Here is a 12,452-nt window from a genome sequence, read left to right as displayed (position 1 = left end):
GAAAAATTCTTATAGTTTTCAAAGATGCTTGTTTGTGCATACTTCAAATTATGGAAGTAACATTTTATTTATTCACCTGAACCCTTAAACTTCGTAGCTTAGCTGTCAGACCACACATCGTATTTGTTATTCTAATGAGCCTGCCTTTCTATCTCAGTGCTACGTTAGTGAGTTATGTCGTACCGGATCCGACCGACAGCTAATGGCATCAGGGAAACCTCCCCTGCTAATGCCTTGCCCATCGTGGACAGCGGTACCTTCCACAACTATGATTCACGACAGCTTCACACTTAACTATTCGGAGTTTAACTACGAGGAAGTCTTGCCCCTAAAATATTTAAGAACTTGTTTTGGAAGTTCACAGACCGCTTCGAGGAACTTCTGGCAACTTTTAACGGTATAAAAAATCTCGAGCTGTTACTATCCTGGTTATAGACATTTCTTAGGGCTCCTAGTTCACTAGGAGGTATAATTCTTATTCCAATGAATATGAAAGGGATAATTACAATTTTCAAATAAATGTCTTCTTGAAATATGAAAACTATACGAAGTCCGTTTCCCGTGTTAGCTTCCGCAGCCGTTAGAAATTTATTGAATTCAGTAGATATCAAATGCGATGAATTTAGAAGTGCTGCGCTGGAATTAGGGTAGACGTGATCGTTGTGGGCTACCATCGCGAAATGGAAATTATAGCAACGCGCTTACCTTTTGAGAAAGTTCAACTTTTATTTATTTCCGTCCATAAAGGCAGATATACTTATTTCAACGCTGACAGGGGTCCTATGAACCATTTACCTATACTACGAGGCACCAACACTTTTACTCCACGCCGACTACGAAACGTCAACACGCATATCGTATGAGGCTAGCAATGTGACAATGCAGACGATCGAAAAAATAAGTTATGTAAACAAGAGTTTAGTTGCTCTAAAGATAGCGCTTGAAAAGTTACTTGTATTTAAAGCGAGTTGCTGCCGTCTACACCCAAATTGTGTATTTACATTACATTAATTCTTCAGCAGCGTTCAGGACGAACAAAGATTTGTGGTGCCTTAAATCCCCACAATGTGTCCGTGAATGTTTATGTGGCACACTAGATAGAACGTTTTATATGTACATTTCGAAGATGCGAAATAATTTTAAGCTATTGAAACAGCACATGAGACAACGGTGTAATATTTCATGGAAACACATTGACTGTCTAAATGTTTCAAGATGAAATTTTCTATTAATTATACCACTCTTAGTTACTGCGAGCCAACTCCGATAAAAGACGAATAGCGTCACAATGGGATGTCTGTTGAATTATTTTGCCTTAACTGAATTATCCGTCAGCACATGTCAGATCGTAATAGTACAAAAAAGGAACAGATTTAAAATGAAAAGCACAATGTTGTAGTCTTCGTTTGTAGTTATGAAATTGTGCTAGCGAGAGGCGACGCAGTAATAGGTTATCACTTTCCCGATATTCTGCACCCACACGACACTATATTTTTCCTTTTTCAGTACATATAGCCGTGTTTGAGTCCTGCCAGGTTTGTCGTTGGAGGGCACGTATGTTAATTGTGAGAGAGGCAAGGTCACGAAGCACATTCCTGTCGCTACCGCTTGGCAACGCTGAAACGTTTTATATAATTCGCACTCGACTCTAATTGCACAACCAGAAAGTGCTCTCCCACCTGCGACATCTTCCGCTCACTTCTGTTTCCGGAACACACAGCTTGGCTACTAGTTGAGAATACTTAATGTAAGGAGGTGGGGAGGGGGTGCTCGGGGAGACCTGTTGGCCGTGTGCAAGGACAGTGCTGAACTGCTTTCGGAAACTAGTCCGCTTGTTTACACGGCGGCGCGAGGTTACGTCAGCAGGTGGCGCGTGTGTGCGGCAGCACTGGGCGTGCGCGACTGCTCCCCCTACCCCCTCCCCCGTCTGGGCCCGCCGAGCCGCGGCCCGCCGCCTCAGTCGCACGCCGGACACACAGACACTCTCTCCGACAACAAACAATACCGTCTCGCGTCGCAGAGACGCACCCGTCTGCACCGAACCGCCGTTGATGCGGACGCTCAGGCAGATACTAGCCGGATTCGTACCACCGCGCATCAGGAAGCGTCTACACATGGAGAGTCGTAGCAGTAAGCCGCCGAGGGGCAGTAACAGGCCGTCCTCGCCCGACAGCGAGGGCACGTCGGAGTCTTCGGCGGCGCCAAAGTCCAAAAGCAAGTTCGGCGCGTTCAGGACGAGCCTGAAGGAGGTGGGGCAGCGCGTCGGGGGCCGGGGGAAGCCCGCCGACCCGGAAGCGGCCGCCGTCAAAGCCAAGGAGAAGGAGAGGAAGAAAGTGAAGAAGCTGGAGAAGAGCAAGAGCAAGGCGAGCAAGAGGGAGGGCAGCGCGGAAGAGAGTCCCGCGGCCGACGGGGCCGAGGCGACGCCGTCGCCGGCTAAGGCGGCGCGCACGAGCAAGGCGTCGACGCTGGTGCGCAAACTGAGCATCGGCAGGTACAAGGGCGGCGACGGCAAGAACTCGAAAACGCCGACGCCGGAGGCCTCGCCGAGCGCGTCGTCGGCGTCGAGCAGCCGGCAGGTGCCGGACGGAGAGGACCTAAGCAGCCCCGGGACGCCGCCCACTCCGCCCGTCCGCCAACCGGAACCGCTGCTGCCGCCCGACGCTGACCAATCGGGTGAGGCGACGGCTGCCGGCGAGGGACCCGTTACGGAACCGCGCGCCGATGCCGACCCGCTGCCCACTGCGCCCGAAGCCGCCGCTACAGCTGCGGAGCTCGTGCAGGAGATCATCTGGAACCTGACGCCGGAGCCCGCGGCCGATCCTCCGCCGCCGCCGCAGCAGCAGCAGCAGAGTGAGCCCGCCGCGAAGGACGGCGGTGTAGCCGAAGCGGAGCCGAAAGCGGCCGACGTCGCGGACCTGCGCGCTCCGCCGCTGGTAGCCAGTGTGTCGGCGACCGTGCGCGACGTAGCTGCGCGCCAGGCACAGCCGCTCGAAAGCGAACACGAGGAGGAGCTGGACCAGTTCGGCGAAGTGGAGAGCGAAGCAGCGCAGACGGAGAGCGGGCGTGTGACGCCGGCAGCCGAGAGCGCCGTTACTGCACCGCCGGTCCAGAGCTCCAGTGAAGACACGATCGAGCAGAGGGTAGAGGAAATAGAGCAACAAGAACCTTCCGCGCCGCCACAGCCCGAGCAGGAAACGCCGCTCGAAGCCGCAGAGGAGAAACCGCAACCGCCCCAGCCGCAGGACTCGTCTGCAGAGGGCTCCGAGCAGGTCGACATCACAGTGGTACAGCCGGAGCAGCAGACAGCTGTTCTGTTAGAGCAGGAGGCGCAACCGGCGGCTAGCGACTCTGAGGCGGAGGATTCCACGGGGGACATGTCGCAGAGGAGGAACCGCAAGCGGCAGTCCGGCGCGGCTGCGGCGTCGGCGTTGTCGCCGGGGGCGGCCGACGGCCCGGACGCCCTGCCGGACTCGCCGCTGCCGTCTCTCAAGGCGGAGCTGGCCACGGCGGCGGACAAGGAGCGCCAGCAGCGGGAGAGCGACGCCTCCGACACCTTCCTGGACGCAGAGAGGGCGGACGGAGCGCTGCACAACGGCACGGGCGACGAGGAGTTCGCACAGGCGGAGGACGAGGGAGGGAGTCTTCTGGACGCCACCAGCATCGGCGACGCCATAGCCGAGGCGCGTTCTAAGCTCACAGAGAGCCTGGGGGCCGCAGCAGCTGCCGCCTCGCAGCAGTCGCCCTCGCCCGCGGTAAGATTCGAACCCGCTACCCTCTAAGAACTGTTGATAAACCATCTGCCTTCTCTGCGTCATACATGTATGCACATGAGATCGTTTCCGCAGCTTTGGTAACTTTCAATCAAATCTTGTCATACGTGAATAGGAGCCGGTTCCTGGTCAGTGTCATAGCACCCCCACCACACCCCCGTGCCACTACCCTTCCCGAAAAATGTGCGTACAAAAATCGTTTACATTTTCTCCATATTTAATAAGTCACTGAGATGTAAACTCTGCTTTGTAACTAGTTGCCACTCCTAATTTCGTTATGAATCAGTCGTAGGCCCAACATGTAAAGAACAGTAATTCAAAAGTAACCAAATGAACAAGGTATACTGAGAAACGCTGTCCACATTACTAAGACTAACCCGGCTCTTGCTTCACGATCCCTTTTGTGGAGGTTGTCTATATAATGGCTTCCAGAGGCCACAATAACTTAATATTTTTCGTAATTCACCGTTATTGTCACAATCTACTCATTAAGAGCTTCAATCTTACGTTAAAGGTGTAACATAGAAAAATTAATTACAAACTATTAACAGCATAGCTCATTACGCTTAAATTACACCTATTAGCGACTTGTAACTGTAAAAATCTTTCAGACCTTTTCTAAACTTAGTCGGTTACGTGATGGTAAAACATTCAACACATTTAGTAATTTGTAATCACATCTGAAGCTTTTTGTACATGGCAGTTAAATTCTTCCTAATATCAGGTTTAAATATTAGATCTTACGTAAATCTCACACGTGCATACAGCGTACACCAACTGTGAAACACGAGGTGGGAGAGCAACCATTTCTTATCCAATTCAGAGTATTGTATACACACTTGCAATCATGCACTTTCAGTTGCGACGGAAGGGTTCGTATTACGCAATCTAGCTATAGCCAGAAAGACTTTATAGATGTTTCAAAATGTTTGAGGTTGCGCGATGACTTACGTAAACTTTGAACTAACGTACGTCTGTTTTCACCACCTGATGGAACAAATTAGGCAGTTTCGAAATATTGCGCACAAATATGTAGCTACCTCGTGTCCTAAATGTAAGGCAAGTAAGATAGCTATCTTAGACATATTATGCATGATATCAGAGTTCGTATAAACTGCTCACGATTCCAGACTTCATACAGTGCAGAATGAGATCACATCGAACAAGTCTTCATACTCGTTTCACGGCATCACTTTCCAAAATATATGGATCAGACGATCTATACAAAACTCGGGTAAAATAGGACCAGTAGCAAAATCTTTAGTCTAAAAGATACTGTACAGCTCATAGCAGAGAATACCTTCCTGTAGTGAAGACTCTTGTTACAAGGTTATGGTGTGAAAGTTTGACAGAAGCTTATTGTCACAAGCTAAGGGATGTGCGCCATTGAAAAATCAGCATATCTGAATATTTGTATGTGCAATGACCGTTGTCACTGTCACATTGCGTTAAAAGTATAAACTGCGTAGGATGATCCAGCGTCTCTGAATGTTAACAAATATCAGGAAAAATGTTGACAAAGGGAAAGGGAAATTTTTCCTGAATAGCGCTTAAGCAACTATAAAGCTGTGAGTCACCGCTGTTAGAGAAGGCTCTATTGAAGTTCCTTGTTTTGGGCGTTTGTCTTGAAAAGCTATTTACTAAAAGTTGAGTATGTAGTTTCATGGACCGCATTAGTTGTAAGGCTGATACAAGGGAGATCGAAGATGGTGCCATACTCGTTCTATATTCCCCGTTTCAAAGTTTCTAATATTTGTGGGTTTAATCAGTCCTAATAAGTTGTCGGTTCGAGTCACAGTACCACGACTTTTCTGCAATAGCTGTTTCTAAATATAGGAGATTGGGTCAATGCGTTGTCGAGGTTATAGCACCTTTGCTGAATACATTGATGAAAAGCTCTGGCAGTTTAGAAATCCCACGAAGTTTAGACGGGTTCTGGCGAAGTAGCATATTGCGAAAGTAATATATGCCAATCAACTATTTCTAGTGTTCTATGGGGAAAGTTTAACACACTGGCTGTTTCCTTCCGTGTTGAAAACAAGGTGGTTACGTAACCACTTATCTTCCTCCCGTCACTCAAAAGGGACCCATTTAGCTTCCGGGTTACCAGGTTTACAATTTTGCCACGCAGTTTCCGAAAGTTCGTAATTCGGAGTACCGGGTAACGAGTTAGTAAGGATACAAAACTTAGCTCCGCTGCAATAATGCACTATTTGCCTTAAATGATTCTTTAACAGACGATTACTACTTGGGCTACGGCATATCGGTTCGTATTGTCACGGAACAGGTTAATAAAGGGGCAAGTGGCGGGGGAGGCGTGTTGGCGGAGTGTGCTCGGACGTGGGCGGGGGTGTCTGTGCCGGTGCGTGTTACGTAAGCAGCGGTGGGTGCGTCGCGCCTCGTTACGTAAAGCGGCCCACAACGCTGGAGGCTCCAGCGCAGGCCGGCAACGCTTCCAGCTCCAGCGAGGCGCAACCCTGCTGTCCGTAGACGCCCACGCAGCCCGCGCTAGGGCCAAAGCCGCTATGGGCCACCGCTCTCCGCTCCAAGTACGTAGCTGCAAGCGTTTGCCTCTGGAGCAGCACGAGCAAGTGCTTACACCTACCATACCACCCCATAGCTGCGTTCCCTCTAACGCGCACGCACTCAAGTTTCTACTACATTCTGCAGACGCACTCGTCAGAGCTTCATAGAAATCGTAATTCTCCTAGCTGAAACATCCTTTGAAATTTTACATTCTCCTGCAGACTTAAATTACAGCCTCCAGCGCTTAACTGACGCTTTACTAGCTCAGAATTCTGCAGCGAAATCCAAAATAGATTAGTGCCCTTTAACACACACATTACTGCCGATAGAATGAAAACGAACTAGTTTGCTTACACTATTACCGCTACTTTGCCCGTAAACTGATCACGTAAAGCTTGTACGTCCGAAAGGCTGAAGGTTACGTAACAGGGTGCATCTTAAGAGTGTTTGTATTTCACAACTTGAACATCCTCGCAGCTGTGCACGTTTCAAAATCAGATGATACTAGAATTGTCAAAATACGTGACTACGAAGACAAAAGTGAATTCTTGTGAATAGAGGATTCAAAGTAGTAATTACCGTGAGGTGCAAATTGAATGCTAATTTAGGACGCTGGTCAGTTATATAACCTCCAGTGCAGACTGTCCCACCTAACTTGGACACGCCTAACGTCCTAAACTAACTTCGAAATAAGATTTGATTGTACTTCGAAGTGAGAGCTGATATTAGCAGAATAGTGCAGGACAGTGTCGTTTTCACTAAGCATCGGTGTGAAGTTAAGAATACCTGGAAGACTTACCTGAATAAACTGCTGTGCTTTAAATGGTTTTGAGACTTACTTCATGGTTCAGGCAAAATTCCAGTTATGTTTTCTAAATAGGGCGATAACAACTGTGTGCTACTGCATGTTAAAGAGTTCTCGTGCCTGTTCTGTCAATTTTTTTCCAAGTAGTAGTAATCATAGATCGCTTGTACATTCCAATTTAGTGACGTGATTGAAACTGCGCTGTACAGGTAAAGATGCCCAAGTTTTTAGTACATTTGCCTGGTAGTTTTGAGATTAGTTCCACAAAGAATGGTATGGAATCTTTCCACAAGCCATAAAATAATTGCATTCTAAATCGCAGTTTTTTAATAGTTAGAAAGAAGTTGAATGTTACTCATGCATCAAACTTCTAACTCTGCATAATTACCTAAATACATATCGACACTAATGTGGAAGTTACTTTCCTTGTATATTTCTCACCTTTAGTTTTCAGATACCTGCCCACTGGCTAAGGAAGTCGTCGGTGCTCATCAGCGTTCAGGAGTTTGTGAATAACAGGGAAGAATCATTTTTTCGCCGTGTTATTTCACTGTCTTCATTGACTGAGGATGTTTCAGCAGATAGTTCATTAGTTCTCATAAACTGCTAGAAAACGTGCACTTAGTTTCGTCGAATAACGGTAAGTCCTGGAATTAGCGAAGATGTAAGAGCTTTGCCCTACTGGGCAACCAAGTGAAGAGTTCGTTCTTCGGTACTTCTGATAACTGATTCCTGGTGTAATAGTTCCTAAGTCACTTTTCGGTTTAGAGCTGAACCGATCAAAGCGTCCGTGTATGTTCCCATTTGATTTCCATGGAATCCGAAGAGACTGACCTCGAAATGCACAGCTCGTGAGGGTTTCGCGGGAGGAGTTAAACCAGTGTCGCGTAGGGGCAACTTGTCTGACGTAAAGGTAGGGATAGATACTAGAAGCTGATAGGGCGTGGCCTTCCACAGCACCTGTTGCTGCTGGCGCGTCAACTCCACTGTTCAGTGTCTCGTGCAGCACCGTCCCAACAGCGCTGCAATGGCGCCTACACCGGAGAGGCTCTCTGAGGTTAGCGTTTGCGCTATCATCTAGCACGGCTGCAGATATTATACACAGTAACACTAGCACTATCCAGAATGTCATTTTTTGCATAGTTCCTCGAATGTGCACATGCAATATTCAGGCAAATGTATTTTTGTAGGTCAATATTACTGCATGTCTACAGTTCGGGTGCTAGTGAAGTTTGATTTAATTAGTGTAATTCAAAGTTATTAATTATCGTTTTGTCATACCTCTAACCTTGACTATGGCGTTCATGAAGTATGTGAATGCACTCTGCCTTACATTGTGGTGTTCTCGTAGTATAGTCTCGTGGAACTAGGTTGTTAAATTTCGTGGGTTGCGTAACTTGAATTAAGACGTCAAAGCTAGTGGACTCTACAATCAGAAAATGTTTGTCAAGGAAGATGATTTTATCAGTAAATTAGTCATAGACGTTGCGTCTTTAATTACTAAAGGTAAAAGTTCGTTCTTGGAGAAAGCACCTTTGAACATATATTTTAAGGCACGTAAGGTCTCAACGTTGACAGTTAAAGTTGTATACATACCAACATTCCATTCAGTTTTGCTGCTAAGCTATTCGCACTTTTCGTGTGTAGGCTTGTTGGACTTTTAAATTTTGGTGACGTCAGTTGTCTGAACGTCTCGCCACAAAATTGTGGATACATGGAGTCTTTTCACTGTTGCAGAGGTGGATGCAGCTGGCAACGTTTCGTAGCGGAGAGATAACTGTAGTCAAACGTACTGTGCTGAGCGTACACGTCCGTATGAGACAGAAATGCAATGTATTCAGGTTTAAAAATTGTCACTTGCTACTACACTTGGGTCCATCCGCAGTTACGGTTCTTACAGCATTAATACGTCAGACATCGAAAATTAAATTGTAAGATTGTTACAGAAGCGTTGCACTTTCTTTAGAGGGACGAAGTATTTCAGTATAATCTATGCATTTGTTAATCTTACTCTTATGAGTACATGTATTTCTAAAATTTTGTGCTACTGCCGCTGCCGCCGCCTACTGCACCGTTTAGCTGGTTATTTGGGAAAACTTTTGTAGATCAGATAAGGTAAATTTTGCCCTTGCTCCAGAATGAGGATGGCAGAACGAAAGGTTGTGCTAAAGACTTAAGCGCGCGACTATCGGAGGCTTCTAATCACGTGATGTGCTACGGTCTCCAATGAGTTGTCAACTTAGCGAATATAAAGTTGTACTCTTCCTGTTGGCAGTAACGAAACAGCTGCAGAACGGAAGAGCTTCCGAAGTTTATCGATTGACCTCCAACTTACGGTTTATTATAAGACGAGTAGCGGCGGCAACACAAGAAAACTGACATCCGGCAAGGGTGCGCAGCGTTGCGGAAATTGCGTGACTCAAGGGCTGGCTCCACGTCCTACTTTAACAATACGACGGTGCTTTCTCACGTGTTCTTGGTCCGTGTCAGTGTGTAATGAAAATGCTTCATACACATTTTCTTTTCTGCGCTGTTCATTAATGAAATAACGCAAAGATACGACAGGCTCTTGATGACAGTAACGAATCGCGTAGTTCCTTGAATGTGCTTAAAGTATCCGGTTATTCTAAATGAGGGTGCTTCACTGAAATTCAGTATTCATTTGCGATGGGGTTTAGAAACATGTCCAGCAGAGAATGTCTTCACAATTATACCAGTGAATGTCTGGCATATACCGTGACCACATGTCATGTGTGAAAATTTGATGTAAAACTGAATCTTCTTAATTACTTCGTCCCCGGTGTTTAACTTCGGATAGGATCGGTTTGTCAACATTAATTCAAGGGTTGTCGTATAGCAAGAGCTGCCAAGGCTACCCAACATCCCCTCATGGCCGATAAACTCTTCCGCAGATCTACATTTACCACTCTTTGAAACTCCTACCCACCGCCATAGAGAACAAACATATGAAGTATGGCAGTAAATTTTCAGGATAGATGAAGTGAAAAGTGGCTGGTTAAAGACGGACAGCACCATTGTTTTTAATGGCCGAGTGTCAAAGTATCATTTCCGGTTTCAAAATTGATTTTTAATGAACATCTGAAAGTGCTAATCTGATGACCTAGAGGGTGAAAGAGCTTCGTAGTAATGTAGGGAATTGTTTACCAGACTTTCATCCAGTTTAGATGTTGTTCTTGGCTGCAGATGTGCACGTTTAGCTGCTAGGAAGTTTCGCTATGTTGAGTTTTTTTTACGTTGGTAAAAAATTAACCTCAGCAAACATCCGGTTACGATTAGTTTTCTCAGACTTAAAACGAACGCTATTAAAGAGCAACTGAAACTTTCAGCAACTGACGTTTTTAAAGGTTGCAAGATGCGAGGGGTGGAGGTGTCGAAAAGTGTCTAGTCTAACAAATATGACAAATTTCATAATACCAATTTATTTTTAAACATAATACCCGTGTACACTAATACACTTGCGGGCACGCAAACCATTCAAATAAAAGGTCTTAGTCCAACCAAGTGTTCACTGCATCATCGTCAAATCTTCGTTAGAGATCTTTTTAGGTTTGTCAAAAGTATTCTGATATAGCAAAGTCTGGAGAATATGGCGGATAACGTAACAATATGGACCCGCAGTTATGCAGTTTAGTGTGTTGCGAGGCCTTTGTGCGCCGGTGCGTTGTCCTGGCGCAAAAGAATTCGCGCGCAATTTTTCTGCGCCTTTTTTCTCAAACGGTGCAATAGTATTATGCATTGATAGGTACGCCCTTTTGTAAGTAATCCACCAGTTTCCCATTGTGCATTCCAGAAGACCGATGCCATTACCTTACCAGCTGATTTTTGCACCCGGAATTTTCTTTGGGCTAGGGGATGAATGTGTCCATTTACTGTTCTATCTCAGGATTAAAGTGGCGAATCCACCTTTTGTTCATTGACATCCCTTGCAAGAATGCAGTCTTCATCCGCATCAAATTGGCGGGCGATTTCTATCACAGCACTGCACACGCTCCCGTCTCGATCTGCATTCAATTTCGGGACGCACCGAGATGAAACATTTCGCGTTGGCAAAATATCAAAAATGGTTCAAATGGCTCTGAGCACTATGGGACTCAACTGCTGTGGTCATAAGTCCCCTAGAACTTAGAACTACTTAAACCTAACTAACCTAAGGACATCACACACATCCATGCCCGAGGCAGGATTCGAACCTGCGATCGTAGCGGTCGTGCGGTTCCAGACTGTAGCGCCTTTAACCGCTCGGCCACTCCGGACGGCGCCAAAATATCCCCAACGATTCCATGTGCGCGCCCATTGGAGATTCCAAATGTGGTTTCAATGTGCAGCAACGTTGTGAATTGGTCGCTGTTTCATCAGTGGCAACGGTGACAGGCCTTCCGCTGCTTGACGCATCTTCCACGTTTGAAGTCTGACACCAAGTTTTTCACTTATGAATAAGACTGAGCACTGTCCTAGAGTGTATTCAGCGTGTTCTTGGCAATTTCCTTGGGCGTCATTCCCTTCAAACGAAGATATTCAATCACGGCATTTTGCTTACACTACCGTATACAACGAATCCTAGCGGCAAAACTAACGAAGGCGGAGCCGCTAAATTTGATATGCATACCCACAAAGGATCACCATAAAAGTAGGTGGTGTTAGAGACATTACAACTATCTCGGGCTACAAACTTTCCGACAGCCCCTCGCAGTTACGAAGTGAATCATTTTGTGAATATTTTCTATGAAAATATGGCACTATAATCAAGCAGTCACTATCGTATTTGTCACTAGAGTGCACCTTACTGCACGTATTTTTCCATACCGCGCCAATTGCCAAAACGGTTAAAGGCAAGAGTTGTTCCCGAAAGGGGTTCAAACAAGTTCGATCATCTTGATTTTGTTTTCCTCGGATGGCGCTTTATAAAGGCCACAATATTCCCGATTAAAACCAATCGTATTAGTGGTTCGCGGCTAAATTACATATTTTTTCAAATTTCGTAATTTTTAAACTATGGGTGAGGGTAAAGTAGGCAAATCGGTAACCTATTTGGATCCACGAGCCGCCAGTCGAGATCGGCACCTACATAACTTCAATTAGTTGCGAAATGTGTCACATTAATTTTAACTATTAACTTCCCTATTGAAGTGGCATATGACGTATATGAATGGCTGCCCATATACTCGACAGCCTCTTATTTTCGCGATCATTGTGCCACGCATGGACTCAAAGCTTTCCACAATCTAGGTCAGATTCCCTAAATTTACTATTTCTCTAAAATAGTTTTTGTTCCAATGATTGCCAATTAAAATCGTTGAGGATCTTTCTTTCGACAAAGGCTACAGAGATTA

The 12,452-nt window shown here is 46.0% G+C and overlaps 1 protein-coding gene across 1 annotated transcript in view; it reads left to right on the top strand.

Moving 5' to 3' along the window:
• The first annotated feature begins 2,114 nt into the window (after positions 1-2,114).
• LOC126176212 (fibrous sheath CABYR-binding protein-like) overlaps positions 2,115-12,452 on the top strand; it is a 77,555-nt gene continuing 67,217 nt past the window's right edge. The window contains exon 1 of the mRNA XM_049923391.1: positions 2,115-3,752. Within this exon, the coding sequence (XP_049779348.1) occupies positions 2,115-3,752 (1,638 nt within the window). The remainder of the gene's footprint in view (positions 3,753-12,452) is intronic.

The sequence above is a fragment of the Schistocerca cancellata genome, chromosome 1 (assembly GCF_023864275.1).
Source record: "Schistocerca cancellata isolate TAMUIC-IGC-003103 chromosome 1, iqSchCanc2.1, whole genome shotgun sequence".
NCBI lineage: Eukaryota > Metazoa > Arthropoda > Insecta > Orthoptera > Acrididae > Schistocerca > Schistocerca cancellata.
This window is presented reverse-complemented; position numbering and strand designations above follow the sequence as displayed.